Below are 26,244 nucleotides of genomic sequence, written 5' to 3'. Positions count from 1 at the left end.
TGAAACACAGACCTTCTAGATTGTTGTATAAATGACTTCTTTCAGCATAACAATAACTCCTGGCCTTTGGCCCTAACTTTTTTGTTCTTCTGCAGAGGGTCATTCCCTTGCCTGCATAAAAGAAACAATTATTTTTTTGAGGTCAGCCCAAAACAACTGACCCTTCGAAGTGTTCTTTCAAGCAGGATCCTTGACCTTTGTGTTCCGGCAGCCTAATCCTCCTTGCTTTGCCCCGGTTTGGGAATCCTCTTGTAGGTTTTCCAGAGGAATGTTTTACCATTTATACAGACCTTAGAAACAAGAAAGGAGGAAAAAAAAAAAAAAAAGATAACCTAACATTTTTTTGAATGAAGTTTCATTCCAGTATTGATTTGAGTTTTTTGTCACAACTTTGCAGATCACATAAGACAAAAGAAAAGCAAACACAATGTAAAGACAGATTTTGAGTTTATTATAGAAGTGAAAGAAACACTTGTAAGTCAGATGGAAACCTTGTTAGCAGAGTGTAAAAGATCTAGTCACACAATTCACTGCCCCGAAAGGAACTGAATTGAAAGATTGGTTCCCCATGGAAACGTTTGAATTACGTACTGGTCTGCTAATACTCAGCTCTTTACTGAGCTGGTTTGCCAGGTCATTGTTAACCTGTCAGTCTCCGAGTGTTAATCATTTAATGGAAAGAGGAGAGGAGCCGTCTTAAGGATTAATGACTAGATCTTATGATCCATACAATTTGGGTGCATCGAAGAAGAGACTTTTCCCTTTCAAATTCCATGATTTTTCTAAAGGTTAGTAATACGCTTTCTTTAAAATCTTGTGAACGTTGCACAGTCATTGATCTTCATGTTGGCAGAGCGAGGCATGAGCTGATCGTTTATCAATGTGTTCAGCAGCCTGAGCAGAACTATTGGATATCTTTTCAGGAAATCAGAGCCGGAGCTGAAGTATTGATCGCCATAAAACAAGCACACTACAAATAAATATAATGAACTTTGCAGTACAACAGGGGGAAGACAACTTTGAAAGCCATGTGCCCAGGCAAATAACAATTCACCCAAGTAAAGTGGCTTGGCCAACAATTGCTCTTTTCAGGAGGTAGAAAAACGGCAGCTCATGTAGTCTTAGCCAGGTGCTCCCGGGACGAGTTTAAGTCACTGGAGGAAAATAGCACATGCACATAAATTTCCTGAGATCCACCCTCGATTCTGCCCCAGATCAGCCACTGACATACTATCGGGTACAACACAAACAAGAACTTTTAGGGTGCAGGCTTTTCACCCTCAAGTTTCCAACATGTGTGATTTTTCTTTGAAAATACCCTTGGAATATAGCTCGAAGTCTAGGTTTTCAGCAGGTGAAGTCACCAGCTTGAGTTAAACATTAAGGGGTCCTTTTACTAAGCTGCAGGAAAAATGGCCCTGCGGTAGAGGCGTTTTTCCCGTGCACCAGAGCCATTTTTACTGCAGCGGGTAAAAAGCCCCCCCAAAATGGCCATGCGGCAAGATAACTCCTACCGCATGGCCATGTGGCAGGGGGCACTTACCGCCACCCATTAAGATGGCGGAAAGGGTTCTGGTAGTAACTGGGCAGCACACGGCGATGCCTGAATACCGCCGGGTTAGAAATTCCTGATGCACTGCAAATGTCACACGCTCAATCCATAACTACCGCTGGCAGGTGTGTTGGGCCGGTAGTAGTTCTGATTTAGTGTGCGGTAAGCCTGAGTTGGGCTCACTGACGCTTTGTAAAGTGGACCCTAAGTGATGGATATTGAAAGCAACTTGTTCAAGAAGGCATACCATAATGATCCATCCTAAATAGTAGACAACTAGACTTTAAATGAACTAGACAAAACCAAACTCTTTACACTAGACTGATAACCTTCGTTGCTACTAATGAAAGCTACACAGTACACACTACCACTTTATTTCTCTTGCCGGAAATGAACTTTCAATAGTTGATTATCTAATTTATTTAATAATTCATTCTATCATTCAGAAACTTCAAGGCAATACCACTTTGTATTTTACTGTACCATTTATGCGCCTTAATGCAATACCACTTGTAATTCTCTATCCGGAAATGGCGATCGCCATCACGGCATAATGTAAGCCACATTGAGCCTGCAAATTGGTGGGAAAATGTGGGATACAAACGCAACAAATAATTAATAATAATAATTTAACCAGGTAGTTGAGGCTCCTGCTCAGTTAAGTCACCTGTGCGGGTCTATCTGGGGATGTTTAGTGGCAATGAACCGGATAGAGCACCACAAGCACCAGGGAAGTTTCAAATTACCCTGTTCTTCTGTATGAATACCCTGGTAGTTTTGGCGTCTGTGTGTGATACTGGTTAGCACACAGTTAACACAGAAGCCCTTACTGGCCTCCTAAATAGGTGCTGGTCCGTGTTCCCGTGGTAAGCTTTTTTTTTTTTTTTAATAATTGCCTGCTAATTCTAACAATTAAAGGACTCCTTATTTTGTACTGCAGAAATCAAACAAGTGTGATGTTTGGCTCAACAGCACAGAAATGAGAGAACCAGGATTCGGAAAAATTCTTTGGACAGAAAATTGTAACATTTCTTTTTTCATATTTTTAGGCGGACAAGAAGGCAGGATATCCGGAATGGGGATCCTCTGACTCACTGTTCAGATCTTCAGCATCATGGTGAGTTGTACTGAGTGGACACTGCACAGAGAGTAGCCTAAGACAGCTCAGACCAGTTATAACCGAGAATCGTTACCATTCGAGAGGCATCCAGTGGGCTCTCGCTAAGTGAAATGAGATGACTGTGACAGTCTAGGTTCCAGAGGTCGTACGAGGGTCATTTTATTTTCTTGATAATAAGAGCCCTGTTTACTAAGGCACGTTAACATTTTTAACGTGACTACAATTTGCGCGTGCGCCAACCCTGTAGGCGCCTATAGGAATATTGTAGGTGCGTACACGGTTATTGCACGTACATGGTTAAGGCACGTTAAAAATACTAACTCGCCTGTAATGTGGCTTAGTCAACAGGGCCGTAAGTTTCTTACCCAGGTAACTGATAACCATAAGTCACCGAGCTGAGCTTACAATTTTAGCATTTTTCATATTTTTTACTTATTAGGAGCTAAAGTTCTCTGTCTTCGTATTATTCCTCTCAGTTTTCTGGTTTTCAGGACTAAGGGGAAATGTGTTAGTGTTCTGATTAATTTGTGAATATATTCCACTTGATAATAAGCTGGTGGCAGACAGCATTTTTTTGTCTGCTCCCAGCGCTAAAACTGGAAATTCAGTGTAAGGCTGTGTCTGACTTCGGCATTTAATATCTGTTTTATTTATAAGCTGGCTAGAGTATGACCAGTTAAGTTAATATTCAGACTTACATAAGTAATGCCACACTGGGACAAGACCAAGGGTCCATCGAGTCCAGCATCCTGTCCACGACAGCGGCCAATCCAGGCCAAGGGCACCTGGCGAGCTTCCCAGGTGAACTTTTTATGTAGTGTTATTTAACCTGGCTGGTTATATCTGAATATCGGGACGTAACCAGACTCCACCCCCAGAATGTCCCTGACGTAGTTGGCTTGAAGTTGGCGCTAACCCATCATTTTCAGCAGCCACTGAAAATGACCAAATAGCTGACAACGAGCGACCTAACCGGTCAGTGGCCGTTTCCAGCTGGTTAACTCGCTTTGAATATCAGCTGGATTTTTTTTTCTCTTCTTTTCTCTTTCCAAATTGCTATGTCAACACTAATTGCCTTGTTTCCTGTATCAAATAAGTTTTACTTGTTATGTATTTCCGAAAAATTCTTCATAAATTAAGAAAACAACAGAAGGCTCATTTTATAACAAGCAGATTGGCTTTACTACAGTATCGTAAATCCTGTGGAGATCAGTAGCGTAGCCACAGGTGGGCTTGGGTGGGCCAGGGCCCACCCATTTATGGCTCAGGCCCACCCAACCGTAGCACATGTTTAGTGGTAACTGGTGGGAATCCCAAGCTCCGCCAGCTGAAGATTTCCCCCTGATGGTAACAAAAACGCTACTCTCCAAGACACCAGCACCTGTGCATGCTCAGTTTTCAGTGCATTCCTGCTGCCAAGGTGGAAAGAAGCATTTTCCCACCAGCTGAGATTTTTTTTTTTTTTTTTTGAGAGGGGGAGAACACTTGGTGCCCACCCAATTCTTGCCTAGGCCCACCCAAAATCTGTTGTCTGGCTACACCTCTGGTGGAGATCACACTTGTGTTCTAGGCATGGACATTGCGTGTGCTTGAGAACAGGTATAAATGTCCACACATAGGGCTCCTTTTACTAAGATGCAGCAACAGATTTAGCATGCGCTAAATGATAAGATGGCCATAGGAATAATGGGTGTCTTATCATTTAGCATATTCTAATCATTTAGCGCACCCTAGTAAAAGGACCCCATAGACTACTGACATGAATAAGAATAGCCATACTGGGTCAGACCAAAGGTCCATCTAGCCCAGTGGCCAATCTAGGTCACAAGTTCCTGGCAGAAACTCAAATAGTAGCCCCATTCCATGCTACCAATCTCAGGGCAAGTAGTAGCTTCCCCTATCTCAATCACAGACTATGGACTTGTCCTCCAGGAACTTGCTCAGTCCATTTTTAAACCTAGATACACTAACTGCTGTTACCACATCCTCCAGCAACAAGCTCCAGAACTTAACTATTCATTCGGTTAAAAAAAATATCCTGGCCGGTTAATGCTTATGAATATCGGGCAATATAAATATATAGCGTGCATTTGCAATGGAACTTACACATGAATGGGGACCCCATTTATGCGCATAACACTATATTCTATATATGGTGCTTAAATAATCAGCACAGATAAAAAAAATGTAGGTGCCACCATTTCCAACTGCAAAAACATGGTGCCAATGCCTAGGCGTAAATTTATGTGCAGAGTTCTATAATTACACGTGTAACACCCCTGATCTGTCCACGCCCTCTTTTTTGAGCCATGCATAAAATTTAGGCACGTAAGTTTTAAATCAAATTTGTGCCAATAATTGCTTGTTAAAAAGCCAATTATTGGCATTAATTGGCTCATGTAATTAAGTTTTCCATGCAAATTCTGCACAGGCCCAAATTTTCACATAAACATTTGATAGAACTTCGGGGATAATGGCCAGAATTCCATAAATTGTGTGTCCTTGCTGCATTCAGGCTCCTGTACTTAATCCTGCTCTAACGTAGGCACCCAGTTATTGCATTGCTCCTAAAGTACCTTAGGACAGTTCTGGAAGCTTTCCTGCTGGGGGAGGGGCAGAGGATGAGGGACAGGTTTTACGGACTGCCACACTAGAATTTCAATCAGGCAAAATCCAACCAGAAGACAGATTAAGGAACCATTACAGATATTACTTTTTTTTGGGGGGGGGGGCTGTATAACTGGCCTAAATGATCAGGGAGGGGCTGAGTGGTGTGGAAAAGTCAAATTGAACAGAAATGGATTCCCCCAAAGTGAAGCTCCCTTCTCTGCTGTTCCAGTCCGTAAGCAGAGAATACAAGCCCTCCGAAATTCAGAGCTATTTAAATGGACTGAAACAGCAGCTGACCGGTTAAATTGCATTTCAGGGCCTAACCACTAATATTCGGCATGAGATAACCAGTTGTATCCCATGATAACTGTCAATAATCAGTGCTGTCTGGCTAAGTTTAGCGGCCAAATCGGACCACCTAAATAGCAGTCCAATATTTGGCCGCTATAAGCTTAGCTGGCAGCTCTAAATATTGACATAGTTTATGTTGGGCAAAAAAAAAAATATGGGTATTCAATGCCAGACACTGGAAATGGCCCAGCATTAAATATCCTAGGTCAGAGCCAATCGCAATACTTATGTGGGCTGCCTCCTGCAGGCTGAATATCAGCCTTAAGATGTCCCAGACAGATGCTGGTATTTAACCTGAGTATAAGTTCCAGTTTATCAAAATACAGCAGCAATTCGAAAGTGCCAAACCCCTCCGAGAAAAACTGCACTGGCTTCCAATCAAAGAACGTACTACCTTCAAAATCTGCACCCTGCTCCAAAAAAGTATCTGCGGCCAAGTCCCAGGATACATGACAAACCTTATAGACCTACCAGTCAGAAACATAACCAGATCATCTCGAACATACCTAAACCTCCACTACCCAAACTGCAAAGGACTCAGGGTATACACAAAAAGTAGTACATATGAGTTATCTTGTTGGGCAGACTGGATGGACCGTGCAGGTCTTTTTCTGCCGTCATCTACTATGTTACTATGTTACAAAGCAACCTACGCATCCAGCTTCTCCTATATAAGCACACAACTATGGAACGCATTGCCAAAACCTGTGAAAACAACCTACGACCATCTAAACTTCAGGAAATCACTAAAAAACAACCTGTTCAAAAAGGCATACCCCCACCAACCCAACATAAATACCTATACTCTGCAACACAGCAAAACCAAAGCTCGCAATGGACACTATCCTGCTTATAATCGAAATAGAAAAACACCTATATTGTGACCCAAATCGGGAGATAGACGTTTATCTCACAAAAACGAATAACGCGGTATAATCGAAAGCCGGATTTGGACGTTTTCAACTGCACTCCGTCGCGGATGCAGACAAAGTTGATGGGGGCGTGTCGAAGGCGTGGTGAAGGCAGAACTGGGGCGTGGTTATCGGGCGATCAGAGATGGGCGCCTTTTGCCGATAATGGAAGAAAAATATGCGTTTTTAGCGAGAATTTAGGGCACTTTTCCTGGACCCTGTTTTTCCACGAATAAGGCCCCAAAAAGTGCCCTAAATGACCAGATGACCACTGGAGGGAATCGGGGATGACCTCCCCTGACTCCCCCAGTGGTCACAAACCCCCTCCCACCACAAAATATGCCGTTTCACAACTTTTTATTTTCACCCTCAAATGTCATACCCACCTCCCTGGCAGCAGTATGCAGGTCCCTGGAGCAGTTGTTAGGGGGTGCAGTGGACTTCAGGCAGGTGGACCCAGGCCCATCCCCCCCCTACCTGTTACAATTGTGCTGCTTAATGCTTATTAGTCGTCCAACCCCCCCAAACCCACTGTACCCACATGTAGGTGCCCCCCTTCACCCCTTAGGGCTATAGTAATGGTGTAGTCTTGTGGGCAGTGGGTTTTGAGGGGGATTTGGGGGGGCTCAACACCCAAGGGAAGGGTGCTATGCACCTGGGAGCTGTTTTACTTTGTAAAAGTGCCCCCTAGGGTGCCCGGTTGGTGTCCTGGCATGTGAGGGGGACCAGTGCACTACGAATCCTGGCTCCCTCCCACGAATAAATGTCTTGGAGTTATTCGTTTTTGAGCTGGGCGCTTTCGGTTTCCATTATCGCTGAAAAACAAAAACGCCCAGCTCAAAAAAAGATAAGCGTCCATGTTTTTCGAAAATACACTTCGGTCCGCCCCTTCACGGACCCGTTCTCAGAGATAAACGCCCATGGAGATAGACGTTTCTGTTCGATTATGCCCCTTCACATAACCTTTCCTCTCCTCGATGCCCACTATACCTGAAACACATGCACCTATATTCGACCACAATATCACCTTGTATTTGTTTCTCTACCGGACTTGGTGAATGCCTTTACGGTACTATGTACTGTAAGCCACATTGAGCCTGCAAATAGGTGGGGAAATGTGGGATACAAATGTAACAAAGAAACAAAATAGCTCACAGCCTGGTTAATATTTAAAAGTTCCATGACAGAATCATTACAGAAGGACTACAGATGATGTAGGAATCGATTGCAATATATTCATGTTAATTTGGATAAGGATATAATTGATCTTCCACATGTGCCAATGTGAAGTGAGGTGCTTAGGGTTCAACAGAGCAAATACTGGATAGTGGAATCCCGTTGAGGATCTGAAGTTTTGTAACTGACCTGCTCTCCCCAGTGAATGTAATTTATTCATTTTCCTTTAAAAAGTTCCTTTGTGATGGAACTAAACATTTTTGTGCCGTTCACAAGTTATTACGGATGTGCATTTCAAAAAGCTACAACCGAAGAGTCTGTGTTTAAACAGCAACAAATTCATGTATATTTAAAATTAGCCAGTGGTGTCCTCTGCTGGAGAAAGCAATTTCTGTAGGTCTTTTTGGAGCCTGTCAGATTTGAAAACCTGTTCATATCGAAGCAAAGTTCTCATGGAAAGCTAAAAGATTTTTAAACGTCATCACTGACCCACACAACTAACAAAAATAGCCATAGACAGATGTAAGAAAACTGATTGATAGCAAATAAAAGGTTCTCTGTAAAATGAGATACCTTAACAATTATCCAAAAACATTTCTAGCTGGGGGCTGTGTATTTTTTTTTTTTTGTTACATTTGTACCCTGCGCTTTCCCACTCATGGCAGGCTCAATGCGGCTTACATGGGGCAATGGAGGGTTAAGTGACTTGCCCAGAGTCACAAGGAGCTGCCTATGCCTGAAGTGGGAATCAAACTCAGTTCCTCAGGACCAAAGTCCACCACCCTAACCACTAGGCCACTCCTCCACTGTTGCTACTATTTGAGATTCTACATGGAATGTTGCTATTCCACTAGCAACATTCCATGTAGAAGGCGGCCCTTGCAGATCACCAGTGTGGCCGCGCAGGCTTCTGCTTCTGTGAGTCTGACGTCCTGACTCACAGAAACAGAAGCCTGCGCAACCTTCTACATGGAATGTTGCTAGTGGAATAGCAACATTCCACGTAGAATCTCCAATAGTAGCAACATTCCATGTAGAATCTCCAGTAGTATCTATTTTATTTTTGTTACATTTGTACCCTGCGCTTTCCCACTCATGGCAGGCTCAATGCGGCTTACATGGGGCAATGGAGGGTTAAGTGACTTGCCCAGAGTCACAAGGAGCTGCCTGTGCCGGGAATCGAACTCAGTTCCCCAGGACCAAAGTCCACCACCCTAACCTCTAGGCCAATAATGGTTTTCATGTTGGGCAAAAAATGATATTGCAGCCTACAAATCATGACAACTATTCATTCAAATATTTCACTAACTTTGACACATATTAAAAACTCTGTCTTTTAGTTCGTTCAGCAGTCCTTTTACAAAGGCACATTAGCATTTTTTAGTGCACGCTAATTATTAGCACGCAGTAAAAATGCTAACACAGTTTTTGTAAAAGACCCCCCTCAATAATTAGAAAGGATACCTGGAGGCCATTGCATTGACATGTGCTGATGTTCGTAAACATGCCGATGTGTCCTAAAATGGTAAACAGCATGGGTTACTCTGGTTAGAAAACTTGCTTGCATTTATTTACAGTCTAGATTACAAGTACCTGGCAAGATCCAAAAACAGTACAGGCCTGCATGCTTGCAGCGTGCGTCATATCAGCATTACTTCCCTGCTAGCATGTGCACTTGGTGGTAATTCTGAGTTTGGCGTGTGCCAAAAGCACACGGTAGAAAATATTGTTTCCTGGCGGTAATCAGCAGTTGGCAAACGCTGGATGTATATGAGCCCATACCGCTAAGTCAATGGATGGTGTTAAGGGCTCAGGCCGTAAGTAGACATGTGCTGGTTTTCATTTTGCTGCATGTGCATTTCCTAACCCTCCCCCCCCAAACCCCTTTTTCCAGACATGCTGGAGAAATGGTCCAGCGTGTACCAATACACGCACCCACACTACCGCAGCCCACGTTTTGGCATGCCTTTGTAAAAGGACCCCTTAATTTTCTATTTTCAAATTTTGCTTTTATTGTATTTCAGGGAGTAAAATGCTCTCCTATTTTTTTTTTAATTCTTTTGCAATCCGCACTAAGGGAGAGATTCTATATATGGCACCTAAAAATCAGTGTTGACTAAGGATAAGTGATGCCTATAGTTAGGCACGAGATATAGAGTAGGCTTAGTTGGCATCCTAGCGTCTAAAACTACATGCATCCATTCAGAGCCGGTCTTAGCAAGTGTGAGGCCCAGTGCAGATCAATTTGATGGGGTCCTATCCTAGCTCTGCCCCCACCCTAGCTCCAGGGCCGGCCACTCCTCCCTCCGAGCTCCCAGGCCATCCCCTCCGAGCTCCCGGACCACCCTCCGAACTCCATGGCCCGGCCCCCCTCCGAGCTCCAGGGTTCCTCCCTCCTTCGCAGCTCCAAGGCCTGCCTGCCTCCCTGCTTCCCAGCTCCAAGGCCGGCCTCCCTCCATCCTTCCAAGCTCCAAGGTCCCCTTCCCAGCTCCAAGGCTCCCCTCCTTCCGAGGCCTCCCTCCAAGCTCCAGTCCCCCTCCCTCTGAATTTTGAAAGTTACCTCGTCGGGTTACAGGCAGCAGCAGGAGTGAAAAGTGTACGAGCTGCTCGGCGCTTCAGGAACCTTCCTTTCTCTCTCTCGGCTCTGATACCACCCTCATTTCCTGTTTCCATGAGGGCGGCACCAGAGCTGAGAGAGGGAAGGCTCCTTAAGCGCCAAGCAGCTCGCACGCTTTTCACTCCTGCCACTGCCTGTAACCTGACGAGGTAACTTTTAAAATTCAGAGGGAGGGGGACTGGAACTCGGGCAGTCGGGGGTGGGGCGGAGGCGCGCTGCGCGAGGCCCTATGCGGTCACCTCGCCCTAAGACCGGCCCTGCATCCATTTACACCAATGAAAATGTGTAAATCCCGTCACATAGATTTAGGCAAACTGGGTCATATTCTATAACGATATACGTAAATTTTGGAATACCCACAAAATGCCCATTTCTCCGACCATAACCACATCCCTTTTTGCCTGCGCTTTAGAGTTAGACGCACTGCATTACAGAATGCACTTACCTAGTTGTGCGCATAAATTCTAATGCCAACTAATGTTCATTATTGCTTGTTAAGAGCTGTTATCAACACATTAGCTGGCTAAGCCAATTAAGTTATGCATGTTATAGAATATGCTTGGATTTTGGCATGCATCTCTAGGCACGCTATATAGAATCAAGGGGTAAACCTTTTGGTAATGTAGCAGACAAAACATTCATTGTATTGTATTATAATGTATTGTGTTGGGCTGTGCTGTGCTCATGAGATCTCCAACATTTACTACAGATTCCCCAGAAATTCACAAAGAGAGTCGTAAAATTATATGACCTTGAATATTAACATATGCTTTATATGAGCCCAGGAGAGTGTACTATGGCTTCATACATTTTAACAGGCTCTCTCTTGGCATCCCTTCTCTTTGATAACTTTTTCAGCCCACTTGCTACACTCAGCTGCCGTCTTCTCCTAGTGCTTGTTGACCCTAGTTGACTCTGTCCATTACCAACTCTCCTTCAACTCCCAGATATTATCTGTCATAAAATCCAGCTTTCTCACTATAGTACATCAGAACTGTCCATGATTACCTCAATGACACAGTCTGTGCTGCTCTTCATATTGCAGTAGTCTAGACGTGATGCAACTAATGCATAAATATCTACACAATTTTCATCTCAGCACACCTCAAATGACTTGAGACCATCCAGAGCACATCCATAAGGTTCCTGATTCATGCCCATCACTTTGACTACATTACTTTCTTACTGTCTCTGCACCACTGGCTCCCCATCTCCTGTAGAATTCAACACAAAATTCTAACGTTGATGCACAAAGTTCTCTATACGCGCTCCCCGTCATACCCTGCTTCTCTTATTATTCCTTTTGTGATATCCAGAACTCTTTATTCTGCTTCTGATCATCGTCTTGCTACCCCCATCTGTTTTTCAATGTTGTGCTCATTCCATCAGACAAACACCGCCTTCTGTGTTGCTCCTTTTCTGTTGACTTCCCTTCAACACTCACTTTCGGCGGAGGCATCTTACATTAAATGCAGATCAGCTTCAAAAACATACCTCTTCTCCCAAGCTTTTCCAGGGGCAACAGGTTCATAGGGCTTGCTCAAGATGTGATCTGCTGTAGTCCCTTTTTCTTAGAATTATTTGGAGAGGCATGCAAAATAAGACCAAAAATATTATAATGCCTCTGTATCGCCCAATGGTGCAACCTTACCTTTGTGTATTGTGTTCAATTCTGCTTGTCGTATCTCAAGAAAGATATAGCAGAATTAGAAAAGGTTCAAAGAAGAGCGACCAAAATGGATGGAACTCCTCTCGTATGAGGAAAGGCTAAAGAGGTTAGAGCTCTTCAGCTTGGAAAAGAGACGGCTGAGGGGAGATATGATTGAGGTCTACAAAATCCTGAGTGGAGCAGAATGGGTGGAAGTGAATTGGTTTTTCTCTCATTCAAAAAGTACAAAGACCAGGGGATACTCAATGAAATTGCATGGGAATACTTTTTCACTCAAAGAATAGTTAAGCTCTGGAACTCATTGTCAGAGGATGTGGTAACAATGATTTGTGTACCTGGTTTTAAAAAAAGGTTTGGACAAATTCCTGGAAGAAAAGTCCATAGTCTGTTATTGAGTTGGATATGAGGAAGCCACTGCTTGCACTGGGATTGATAGCGTGGAACGGTTCTACTAATTTTTTTCTGCCAGGTACTTGTGACCTGGATTGGCCACTGCTGGAAGCAGGATACTGGGCTGGATGAACCAATGGTCTGACCCAGTATGGTTGTTCTTATGTTCTTAATTCTGCCCTCTCCATTAGTTTTATTTCTTTCTCTTTCCTATTACTTGTAGGTACTTTACAACCCACATTTTAGCATGTGAACATTTTTGATTGTCCTCACTTAAAAGCAGGATATAAAGCTCAATAAACAATATGTCATCTCTGAAAAATTTCAATACATCTCGCATTTTCAGGACATTCACAGTCTTGTCAACTTCAAAGAGAAAGCTGACAAGAAAAGTAGATCCCTACAAGAGCACCTTGTTTGGCCTGTTGGGCTGCCTCAGGGGAAAGTCTTTCAACCACTTTGCAACCGCAACACAATACCCCTGATATGCATTACCCAATCTTCCCAGAGTACAAAAGCATTTCTAAATGCATAAAATCAGCATTGGCTCCACCGTGGATGCTGTGAGAAACCATTGCTTCCATAAAATGAAGTCCCACGCAACAAAAGCAAGGCTGAGATAACACATTCATAGACATTACGGACAAAAGTGATTGAGACATACAGAGGGGCATAATGGAACAGAAACGCCTATCTCCATGGGCGTTTATCTCCGAGAACGGGTCCGTGAAGGGGCGGGGCGGATCGTATTTTTTAAAAGAAAAAGACGCCCATGTTTTATTCGTCAAGGTGTGAGCTGGGCGTTTTTGCTTTTCAGCGATAATGGAAAATGAAATCGCCCAGCTCAAAAACGAATAAATCCAAGGCATTTGTTCGTGGGAGGGGCCAGGATTCATAGTGCACTGGTCCCCCTCACATGGCAGGACACCAACCGGGCACCCTAGGGGGCACTTTTACAAAAACCAAATAAAAGGTAAAAGAGCTCCCAGGTGCATAGCACCCTTCCCTTGGGTGTTGAGCCCCCCAAATCCCCCTCAAAACCCACTGCCCACAAGTCTACATCATTACTATAGCCCTAAGAGGTGAAGGGGGGCACCTACATGTGGGTACAGTGGGTTTGGGGGGGTTGGACGACTAGTAGCATTAAGCAGCACAATTGTAACAGGTAGGGGGGGGATGGGCCTGGGTCCACCTGCCTGACGTCCACTGCACCCCCTAACAACTGCTCCAGGGACCTGCATACTGCTGCTTGGGAGGAGGGTATGACATTTGAGGGTGAAAGTAAAAAGTTGTGAAACATCATTTGTTGTGGTGGGAGGGGGTTAGTGACCACTGGGGGAGTCAGGGGAGGTCATCCCCGACTCCCTCTGGGGGTCATCTGGTCATTTAGGGCACTTTTGGGGGCCTTATTCGTCAAAAAACAGGGTCCAGGAAAAGTGTCCTAAATTCTAGCTCAAAACTGTTCCATTATCGGCGAAGGGCGCCCATCTCTGTTCGCCCGATAACCACGCCCCAGTTCCGCCTTCGACACGCCTTCGATACGCCCCCGTCAACTTTGTCCGCATCCGCGACGGAGTGCAGTTGAAAGCGTCCAAAGTTCGGCTTTCGATTATACCGCTTTATTTGTTTTTGTGAGAAGAACGCCCATCTCCCGATTTAGGTCGGAACTTGGGCGTTATTCTCGTTCGATTATAAGCTGGACAGCCTCCTGTTCTACAAATAGCACTTTGTCTTGTAATTATTTCATGTAATAGCTTTTTTTCCCCATAATTTTTGGCCTTGCCACTTCTTTGTTTAAATAGTTTCAAAAGCAACAAATCATTACATGAGGGGATTGTAGAAGAATTATGTGCCGTTTGCACGTATTAAGGTATAGTTACACATGTAAGTACCGATTTAGGTGCATGAACTCTATGAGCAGCACAGACCATAATGAGAGCAGTAACTTGTAAGCGAGGGCTGAGGTACGGGGTAATAGGGCAGGAGACAAAGCTAAGAATAGGCAGAAAGCAAAAGGTATGAACAAAAGGAAGAGAGAGCAGGAGGGGTTCAGAACTAGATCAAGGGGTCTCCTTGGGTATCAGCCAGACATAGTAACATAGTAGATGATGGCAGAAAAAGACCTGCACGGTCCATCCAGTCTGCCCAACAAGACAACTCATATATGCTACTGTTTGTGTATACCTTACCTTGATTTGTACCTGTCCTTTTCAGGGCACAGACCATATAAGTCTGCACAGCACTATCCCCGCCTCCCAACCACCGGCTCTGGCACAGACTGTATAAGTCTGCCCAGCACTATCCCCACCTCCCAACCACCGGCTCTGGCACAGACCATATAAGTCTGCCCAGCACTATCCCCACCTCCCAACCACCGGCTCTGGCACAGACCGTATAAGTCTGCCCAGCACTATCCTCGCCTCCCAACCACCAGCCCCGCCTCCTGATCTTGACTAAGCTCCTTTGAAACAGTTAATCATAGGATGCTCATGAATAAACTAAGCAGTTTGGAGAAGGTGAACTGGGTTAGAAATTGTTTGACAGATTTATTTAATTATTGGTATTTATTAATCACTTTTATGAAGAGATTCATCCAAGGTGGTGTACAGCAGGTACAGTTAATCATCAAACTTACAATTTTGTTAACAGCACAGCAATAGTAAAATAACCAAGAAGAAACATAAATACAATAAATGAGGTAAACTTGAAAACAGTAAATTAAAACCTAATAATAGAACTGCCGTGAAACAGTATAAAAAAATGTACACATTTAACAGCACTGGAATTCGAATACCAGAGATGTAATACAATGTTAGCATAATACTAATGATACACCTAATAAGCATTCATTAGAGCATTCAACTAACAGATATGATGCTAAAGATTTTCTACAATACAGCTTACCGTATAGCTGAGGGACCAAGAACAGATATATGATGGGAACAAGATGCATGGTACAGAGTCAGTTGGGATAAGTTGATGGTTAGCTAAACACCAGAGGATGGTGGACAACATGAGAAGTGAACTACAAAAATTAAAAGTAAAAACTAGTGCTTGGGGGTATCTTTAATGTGGAGAAATGCAGAATGATGCTTTTTGGGCACATTCTTTCTGAAAGTGTTCACACTAATCCCCTGAAATCTATAAATGCTGCCCAAATTTATGCACAATGGAGAGATTTGAGTGTGAATAAATTAGTTCACAAGCTGCTAACAATTATCTTCAAATGATAAAATATTAATGCTCATATTTTTTTCTACTACTACTACTACTATTTAGCATTTCTATAGTGCTACAAAGCATACGCAGCGCTGCACAAACATAGAAGAAAGACAGTCCCTGCTCAAAGAGCTTACAATCTAATAGACAAAAAATAAATAAAGTAAGCAAATCAAATCAATTAATGTGAACGGGAAGGAAGAGAGGAGGGTAGGTGGAGGCGAGTGGTTATAAGTGGTTACGAGTCAAAAGCAATGTTAAAGAGGTGGGCTTTCAGTCTAGATTTAAAGGTGGCCAAGGATGGGGCAAGACGTAGGGGCTCAGGAAGTTTATTCCAGGCGTAGGGTGCAGCGAGACAGAAGGCGCGAAGTCTGGAGTTGGCAGTAGTGGAGAAGGGAACAGATAAGAAGGATTTATCCATGGAGCGGAGTGCACGGGAAGGGGTGTAGGGAAGGACGAGTGTGGAGAGATACTGGGGAGCAGCACAGTGAGTACATTTATAGGTTAGTAGAAGAAGTTTCAACAGGATGTGAAAACGGATAGGGAGCCAGTGAAGCGACTTGAGGAGAGGGGCAGTATGAGTAAAGCGACCCTGGCGGAAGACGAGACGGGCAGCAGAGTTTTCTGCTTGTGTTCATTTGATAATGACATGGGATATGTCTTTGATAGTTCCCATATCAGTACATAAGAATGCCCATCCCTAATGCCACCCCTTCTTAGGATATTTGTTTGCAAAATGGCTGCCTCTGTCTGTTCTGCATTGCTGCCATACCTACCATGTATATGTATTTCTTTGGGAGCACTACTGGTAACTTAGAAAGACTCTGCATTCACCAAGCCTTTTTCGATGAGTCTTTTTTCTAAAGTGGGGGGAAATTGTATTTGCCCAAATTACCACACAATAAGGGCAAGTCTGTGCACTAATTGTTGGGAGTATTTCAAAGCATTTTCTCACACAGTTACCACACAGAAAAAGCATTTACAGTTGCCGATAGCCCAGATGTACTTACTGTCTCCTAGTTAATGCATTTATACTATCTGTATCAGTGACAGTCCACTGTAGGGTACTGTACTCTCATTGCAACACACAACCATACTCATTACCCACTCTTTTTCCAACCAATAACCGAGTATGCAGTTCAAATGTAAATTAGCAGGTCCTGTCATGCCAGTGCAGGAACAGTTACCATTGTGGTGTGCTTAGTGCCAGTGAAACTTACTGTCGTAAAACAGCTCTTATGATTTTTTGAATGCATGAGCCTTTTGCTAAGCTGTGTCAAGCTCTAAGGTGTGCTTAATGCAGCAAAAATAGACTAATGCGGGACATGCTACAGCATTCCACATTAGTTATGGCATCTATGAGTGCTAACTCACAATCAACCAACAAACATACCATATCGAAACACAACTTAAAATACTAGGAATCATTCTTGACAAACATCGAACACTGGACAATCAAATATCAGCAGTAACATCAAAATGCTTCAGAACACTATGGAAACTGAGAAGAATAAGAGACTATTTCCCTAGATAATCTTTCTGGATACTGGTCCAATCAACAATACTATTGTAACTAACTAGACTACTGCAATGCAGCATACATAGGGTGCAAGGAAAACACATGAAAATCCCTGCAAACAGTCAAAAACACGGCAGCAAGACTGATTTTCAAAGAAATCAAAATACAAAAGAGCAGCCCCACTGCTTGAAACACTACATTGGCCGCCAGTCAAGGCAAGAATATTTTTCAAAGCGAGCACCCTAATCTTCAAGATACTATTTGGAATGGCACCCGAATATATGCTTAACATGACTGAACTATTCTAAAGAAATGCCAGCCCAAAAAACAGAAACTACCTACTCCTACATCTACCCAACTACAAAAACATCATTTACAAAACTATCTACACAGCAGGATTTAGCTACCAGAGTTCCTAATGCTGGAACTCAATATAAAAAACCCCTAAGAAGCATCACAAATCTCCTCCAGTTCAGAAAGGAAATGAAAACCTACCTCTTGAAACAAATTCTACAGCTAATCACAAAGATGTGTCTTCCTTTCAAATCTACCTCTTCAAAAACTATTTGAATAAACATCACCAAAACTCTACAGCTGAACACAAAAGCTACCACTACCTTTTCCTCTTCAAAAACTCTATGGATAACCCCACGACCTCTAGATGCCCTCTCCACATTGCACAACACGATTGCAACACCGCCAAAATGTAAATTGGAGACCACATTAAACTGAAATTTGTTTTGGGATAATAGTGGGATACAAGAATGCATAAATAAATAAAAATAATTGTGTGCTAATTTTTATTTTATTTTTTGAGGGGATATGTCAGGAGCAGAGAGTGAGCGTTTCTGTGCTAAACGGTTAGTCTGTCTAGATTATTGCACGCTAACTGGTTAGCACACAATAAATGCAGGAGCCCGTACTGCCACCTGTGATAATTGTTTTTAATATCTGCGTTCTAATGCTATCATCGCCACATGGTCATATATTGAAAAAAAATAGAAAACAGTCCCTTTTCACAGCTGTGGTAAAAATGGCCTTAGTGCATGGGAAAGACCCCTCGTAAGGGTGTGCTAAGGTCATTTCTTACAGCAACTTAGTGAAAGACTATCGACCAATCTTTGAACAGCGTCCTCCATTTCGTCTTGCCTGCTTTCACGCATGGCCTCCAACATTATCACTGTCTTTTGTAATCGAACAACTTAGAAAAGACCATATTATTATTGCAACATCTCACACAACTACCATTTCATTTATCTTGTACTTTTTTGCCTCTCTAATTTAGTAAACAGTCTGAGGAAGAAGATAAGACACGTTAAAACAAAGAATAAGGACAACTTTTTTATTTTATACAGATTTTAAGTACATGTTTTTCTTCTGCAAAATCTGATTTAATGATAGTATTCAACACCGAAAATCCAAAGCGTGACAGTGAAAATGCTGCAGACTGCAGACAGCGGTCCCAGAGAGAATACTGCAATGTTAAACAGCTTTTCTTCCCTTTAAGGTTTGTTATGATTCTGCAGTTGCGTCAATAAAACTCCTTTAAAACAATATTAGAATGTCAGGTTGCTCTGTGATCTTGGAGTATAGAAATTTGATGCCTGGCCAGGAGATTAGAAAGCTCTATCATTTTCTAACAATGATGGGGTTTTAAAAGCATCTTGTACTGTATATTTTAACAGTCATGTGAAACTATAAATTTACAGCCAAATCCTCTAAAAATAAAAATTCAAATTGCTATGGAAAAAGAAAGTAGAAGAAAAACACAGAAAAAGAACAGCAACTCCTGAACAAGAAGGAGATTTAAACTGTTTTCTTTTTCAGCATAAATCTCCAAATTCAAAGTATGGGCTAATGTACTAAAATTCAAAAAGCATGTGCAGAGAAAATGTGCAAAAATGCCAAAATGTTCCGATTTTTTTTTTTTTTTTTTTGCATTTTTCATGCAAACTCACCTTTCTCAAAAAATAAATTAGCCAAATTGGGCTTGTCTTCATATTTATTGTCATAGTCCTATATAAATTCATAAATAATGAGTTGCTATGATGCATAAAAATGCCAAATAGCTTCCTATTTATTAATTAACTAGTAAAAAAGGCCTGTTTCTGTATGAAAGGAAACGGGCGCTAGCAAGGTTTTCCTCCCCCCCCCTCGTTCTCTCCCTCGCTCTCTCCATGTGTCCCCTCCAAGTCCCACGGCCCCCTTTCCTCCCCTCCGATTGCCATGGCTTCCTCCCTCCTGTCACTGTCCTTCACTCTGTCCTCCCTCCCCCATCCCCCAAAGTGCACGTCGCCCCCCCCCCCTCCAAAATCGCCAACCCCCCTCTCGGCCTCTCTTACCGGGGTCCCGGCAGCAGCATTGAAGAGCGAGCAGGCTCAGCGAGTCTGCTGCCTTCCCTTCTGTTTCCTCTGAGCGGTGACTCTGGTCCCACCCTCATTTCCTGTTTCCGCAAGGGCGGGACCAGAGTCACAGCTCAGAGCGAAGAGAAGGGAAGGCAGCAGACTCGCTGAGCCTGCTCCCTCTTCAATGCTTCCAGGCCAGTGACGTCAGTGTTATCTACTGCATGAAGCAGACCACCTCTGGCGGAAGCCATGGTCCCAGGCAGCTTCAGAACGTTGGAGGTGAGAATTATTTTATAGGATTTTTTTAAACAACATGCTAAAAGTTGTTTGTGGGCCACTTTTCACAAGAGAGAGCCCTGTGACTTTTCTGACTAGTTTCAAGTTTCACGTTTATTTCAATTTACTAACCGCCAGCCGGACATACCATCTAGGCGGCTTACAATATAATCAAGTATAAAGAAAGTGATAGTAAGTGCACGCAAACAAACAAACAGTAGACAGTGGGGTAAGAAGGGGGGAATTCCATATATTTAAGAAAAAAGAAAGATAGGGAGGGAAGAAACCTTAGATATGCTCCAGTTCTTTCAAAGCATAAGCGGACGCTCCACTCAGGGAGAAAATGAACTAAAGGCATCCTTGAATATGTACATCTTTAGGTCGGATTTAAAAGTTGATAGGGAATTCTGATTCCACAACAAAACAGGTAGAAGGTTCCATAGATATCGTCCGTGTACTGAAAAAATGGAGGCACGAATGTGTTCCTGTTGAAGCTGCTTGTAAGTTGGAACAATGAGCAAATGTTGGTCAAGAGAACGGAGGGAGCGTAAGGGAGTAAAGGGAAGGAGCAGACGGTAAAGATATAGGGGTTTTGTTGAGGCTAAAGTTTTATAAATCATAAGTAGTACTTTATATGTAATACAGTGAGACACAGGAAGCCAGTGGGAATTCTTCAAAGGTGGGGTGATTTGCACTAAGCTAGTTGTTGAGGTGCAGTAAAAGGCAGGCTTCTACCCACCTACTTAGGGAAATGAAGAATGCTGTTTGTGAGCCACCTCACAAGCAGTGCTCTATCGGCCCAGGAGTATCAGTCTCCTAAGCCTAGAGGCTGGCAACCTTAAATGAAACTGGTGGCTACAGCATCCCTAATCCATAAGCCCCTCTAGGGTCCTCCTATAATGCTGACCTCCAAATGAAGGCCCCCTCTTTGTGGATAACTCTCTACCAGTGCCCCTCTGCCAAACACAGACCTTCCTCCCCCCCCCCCCCCCCCAATGGTAGTAACCCTCATCCAAGTCCCCTGCTTTCCAAAGGACTGCCTGGGTTTACTTGACTGCAAAATCTCTGGTTTCTAGTGGTCCAAGAAGAAATAATTCTCAATCACTTCTGCCCTCCCCAAACTGACACTGGTGACCCTTAGTGATAGTCTCATGGTACTAGTACTAGGGGTCAGTTTTCAATATGGGAGGGCTACTTCTGGGTGTGGGGGAGTTGACCACAAGTGGGCCCTTTAGGTGGGAGGTCAGGTTAGTGTATAAGACACTCTAGCCATCAGTTTCATTTAAGGATGCAGACCCCTTTAAGAGACGTCCCAGGAGCATCAGGCCATGGCTTGGCAGCCTGATGCTCCCAGCTGGGAAAATATCATATATGGCCAGTACAAGAGCCCCATTTAAAGCTGCAGTATAGTATTTACATAGTAATGAGCTGCTTTGCATGTTTTTGCTTGTTTTACATCTCTTTACTATGTAATGAACTGTGACCTATTTAATGCTAAATTAGAGCACCACACCCAGCATTAGAGTCCTTCAACATGCATCAAAAGGCCCTAAAACAGCTTGATATTGTCCCCCTAAACGTGTGAATTAGCAGGTGCTGTTAGTACATGAGCACAGTAGCTGTTTCCGCACTGATCTCCAATTTAATTAATTATAGAATTTGGTCCTTCATGCATTAATTGTCTCCTTTAGTTTAAACAAAAATGAAACGATTGTCCTTTCCTTCTTTACAAAGAAGTTCAATCTTTTTAATCTGAGCGGAATACTAGAACAATCTTCTCTTTTGCATATTTTGCAAATTCTACTCTTTTGCATATTCTACTCAATGGTTGTGTTGCCACCATGTGATTCCAAAGCATTATTCTCCTAGAGAAAAAGAACTCATTGATATTATTGCATAATTTTTGGTTGTTAACATCCAATTACTGCATTATTCAAACACAGCCCTGCACCGCACAACTCCTTTCTTTACAATGTTCTTTGATCCCAGATGACTTTACTAAAGAAATTGCAAGCAGTTGCAAGTGCCACATATTTTCAGCATAAAGCGTTTCCTTTCAAATTACACTGAACACTCGTGTTTTCTTTGGCAGAAACTATCATTAAAGACAGGTTTATTGTGACTTATTCATACTTTTTTAATAATGTGTAAAACGAAGTGTTAGTTTCAGTGCTGTTGTGCTCCTGCAGAGCTGCTCGGTAACTCGTCTGCTCCCGTCCATCAATCGGTCCCACATAAATAAAGAGAAATATGCTAAGTTCCACTGCGGTTTGGGGGATCCCAACTGGGACTAGTCTGACACTGCATTAGGGGCCCAGCTTGGGTGTGTAGGTGTTATATGTGGTGTAATATGCTACCTTCTCATATACTGTTGCACATTACCAATCATTCTTTATTATACAGGAAAACCAGTCAACTTGATATGTGAAATGATTGAAGCATGATGTCATGGTAGTGTTGGTGAGGTCATTTTCTTTTTTGGGACAATGTCATCAGTCATGCATCTATCGTAAACAGTGCACATTATTTATTGATCAATATACCTTTGGGCAATTGATGACATGGGGGATAAACCCTAAATTATAGGTTTTCTGCCTTTTTGGGCTAAAATCAACATGAAATCACATGGAAAATATTGATATCAACTATATTCCAAAAAGATGGATAGAGGATGAACTGACCCAACCAACTACAAATATTCGATACGATCCTCAATAAATATTCAAGTCTATGAAGTAAATCTATAAGTACATAAGTACTGCCATACTGGGAAAGACCAAAGGTCCATCAAGCCTAGCATCCTGTTTCCAAAAGTGGCCAATCCAGGTCACATATGCCTGGCAAGATCCCAAAACTGTACAAAACATTTTATACTGCTTATCCTCTACTCAAGAAATCTAGACTGCACCAACTTGACCTTTCATCCTTTAGACTGTAAGCTCCTTTGAGCAGGGACCGTCCTTCTTTGTTAATTTGTACAGCGCTGTGTAACCCTAGTAGCGCTCTAGAAATGTTAAGTAGTAGTAGTTATCCCAGAAATAGTGGATTTTCCCCACGTCCATTTAATAACGGTCTATGGACTTTTCCTTTAGGAAGCTGTCCAAACCTTTTTAAAACTCCGCTAAACTAACCGCCTTTACCACATTCTCTGGCAATGAATTCCAGAGTTTAATTACACATTGAGTGAAGAAAACCTTTCTCCGATTCGTTTTAAATTTACCACATTGTAGCTTCATCGCATGCCCCCTAGTCCTAGTATTTTTGGAAAGCATGAACAGACGCTTCACATCTACCCGTTCAACTCCACTCATTATTTTATAGACCTCTATCATATCTCCCCTCAGCCGCCTTTTCTCCAAGCTGAAGAGCCCTGGCCGCTTTAGCCTTTCCTCATAGGGACAAAGTGAAAAGTGGGTGGAGAAAGCCTTAAAGAGCTCCAGGTAGAAAACGTTTGGAGCTAATAACTCTTCATCACCACAATTTACATAAGTGCAAAAGTACCACCCTTTCATTTCTTATAATATTTTTTAACAGAGTGAAATACTACTACTACTACTACTACTATTAAACATTTCTATAGCGCTACTAGACTTACGCAGCGCTGTACAAATTAACATGAAAAGACAGTCCCTGCTCAACAGAGCTTACAATCTAACTTGGACAGACGAACAGACAGCTAGGGGTGGGGAAATTGCAGTGGTAGGGGTGATAAGTGAGGGTGTTGAGTAAGAGAGTCATGGCTAGGAGTCAGAAAGCAGTAGCAAAGAGGTGGGCTTTAAGCCTAGACTTGAAGACAGCCAGAGACTGAGCCTGACGTACCGGCTCAGGGAGTCTATTCCAGGCATACGGAGCAGCGAGATAGAAGGAACGGAGCCAGGAGTTAGCAGTGGGGGAGAAGGGGGACGACAGGAGACATTTACCCAGTGAACGGAGTTCACAGGGAGGAGTGTAGGGAGAGATGAGAGCGGAAAGGTACTGAGGCGCTGCAGAGTGGATGCACTTATCTAGCCAATTCTGAGCAGCTAAGCATTTTGGCGCAAGGTAAGGAAAGCCCCAGCTTTGAGGCAGTAGTGCAAAATGCTGGCCAACTGTCTGGGGACTACTTTATTCTGCCGGAGAAGGCTAGATAAGTCCATTAGCAGTGTGAAAGTTTTCCTCTCTCAATACAGCTAAAAGTTGCCATGTTGTTGCTGAACACACGTTTCAGCAAAATTGAGAGGATATTTTTTTTTTCACGATGGATGTCCTTACTGAGAGATTACTTATAAATATATAGCATGTACTATTGTAACAAAGAGTTGTCTGCATAAAAAGCATGCACAAGTGGCTGCATGTAGTTGTTTCAAAGGGTGAGTACAAAAGAAAATTGTTTCAAAGCCGAGCAGTAAAAGTACAAGCAGGTAAAAAACAAAAAAGTGATGGCAAAAGACAGAAGGATGCTTGAATGCATAGGGAGAGGAATGTCTTAACAGGAAAAAAGGGGGTGATAGTGTCTTTGCATAAGTCTCTGGTGAGACCTCACTTAGGGCATGTTTACTAAAGGACCTGTATCACTTGCTAACAGGAGTACCACATGACACTGTTAAGGCATTCTGCAGTCATTTGTAATGTGGGCATTAGGAAATATTTCTGGGAGAAGACGGGGCATGGGCGTGGAAACCTTATCCAATTAATGCATTCTAGGTAACGTGTGCTCGCTGGATAACAGCTGCATTAATGCTTGATCACTCATCCCTGAATTCTATATAAGGCGTCTTAAATGTAGACACGTCAGGGGCGTAGCCAGACCTCAGTGTTTCGGGGGACAGAGCCCAAAGTGGGAGGGGGGGATACAGTTTGGCCCGCCTCCCTGCTGCAACCCCTGCCCCGCTGCAACCCCCGCCAGCCGAAGCCTTTCTCCAGCGCTGTTCTCTGTGCATTGCCTGCCCTGCTTCCCCTCACGTCGCGTGCATGCTTGGTTTTACTGCATGCATGCATGCGATGTGAGAGGAAGCAAGGCAGGCAGTGTGCAGAGAACAGCGTTGAAGAAAGGCTTCAGCTGGTGGGGGTTGGGGACCCCCACCAGCCAAACCAGGGGCCCTGGATCCAATTTGGGGGGGCTGAGGCCCAAGGCCCCCCATAGCTATGCCACTGATGTGTAGTGCTACTCTATAAACCTTGTCTACAGTAGGATGCAGTTTATAGCATAATACATAGGCTGGTGGAACATGTATAAATTTAGATGTGGCCATTTATGCTACTAAAAATCTGGTGCAAATGCCCGCAAAATTGGCTCAGACCTCTCACCCAACTGGGTTCATACATGCTGGATGTCCTGTGTGATCAATGGGTGAAAGAGTATCACCATTAGGTCCAGTGCTATGAATTACTAGAAGAAGATTCCTGTGGTTATGGTGCAGGAGCATCAATGAAGAAGGTATAGTTGGGGTCCTTTTTAGCGCTGTCAGTGTTAGCAGTACTCTCAGCAACCACTTCTTCTCCTCCTGTACTTGCGACACTGCCTCCACACTACAGTCACCACAGGGTGGATTCTCCTAACACATGCTCTAGCTTAAGTAATTGACAACGGAGACCTGTATCCGTCTCTCCAGAGGAGCCCCCTGCACAAACCAGAAATGCGGTGCCTTGCAGAGTCCATTGAAGTCACCGTTAGAGACTCTTCATCGTCAGGGCTGTGGACTAGCTAGATCCCACTTCCTGCCCACCAACCAGCATCCCTAATAAACAGGTATTCTTGATGGCAGGGGGACATTGTGGGTCTACATCATTCACGGTGGGCAGCAGAATTCATGGAAAAGTTGGGTTTCCTTAAGATAAACCCGTTTCAGCTGGACTTTCCTGACTTTTTTGTTAGTTGCAGGAGCAGAGAGGCACAGCTGTCACATTTTTGGATCTCTCCTATCTAATGTGAAGAGCATTAGCAGGATTGGTGATGCTAAACCATCCCTCAACCGGTGCCCATACTTTGTGCCCTCTGTGCTCTGCTGTGTTGTTGCCATTCTTGCTGTTCCTGCTCTCTGGGCTGCTTCTCCTCTCTTGTTGCTCCCTTGATTCCACTGGGGTACGTTGGCCTTAAAAAAAAAAAAAAGATTTAATAAATAAATAAAAGAAAAAGAAGGCTCCTTTCCAGTTAAACCTCGCCGAGTGAGCCGGCAACCACTATTCAGTGGCATTTAATTGGTTAACGCTGAAGAAGATCCCTGCTAATCAGCCATCCCCTAACCTGAGTGTCAACGTAGCCAGTGTAGCAGCGATTTTAGTCCACATGTAATTGCAAAAAGGCTGTCCTAACTCAATGCACCAAATTAACTGGGGACCGGCATGAATATCGACTGGATCACTGGACATACAGTGGGGGAAATAAGTATTTGATCCCTTGCTGATTTTGTAAGTTTGCCCACTGACAAAGACATGAGCAGCCCATAATTGAAGGGTAGGTTATTGGTAACAGTGAGAGATAGCACATCACAAATTAAATCCGGAAAATCA

The 26,244-nt window shown here is 43.3% G+C and overlaps 1 protein-coding gene across 2 annotated transcripts in view; it reads left to right on the top strand.

Moving 5' to 3' along the window:
- SEMA3A (semaphorin 3A) overlaps nucleotides 1-26,244 on the top strand; it is a 321,151-nt gene that overhangs the window by 281,392 nt on the left and 13,515 nt on the right. For both annotated transcript variants that reach the window (XM_030216059.1, XM_030216058.1), the window contains exon 15: nucleotides 2,602-2,669. In XM_030216059.1, coding sequence (XP_030071919.1) covers nucleotides 2,602-2,669 — 68 coding nt within the window. The remainder of the gene's footprint in view (nucleotides 1-2,601; nucleotides 2,670-26,244) is intronic.

The sequence above is a fragment of the Microcaecilia unicolor genome, chromosome 10 (genome assembly GCF_901765095.1).
Source record: "Microcaecilia unicolor chromosome 10, aMicUni1.1, whole genome shotgun sequence".
Taxonomy (NCBI): Eukaryota; Metazoa; Chordata; class Amphibia; order Gymnophiona; family Siphonopidae; genus Microcaecilia; species Microcaecilia unicolor.
Note: the sequence above shows the minus strand (reverse complement) of the source record. Positions and strands in the feature narration are given on the sequence as shown.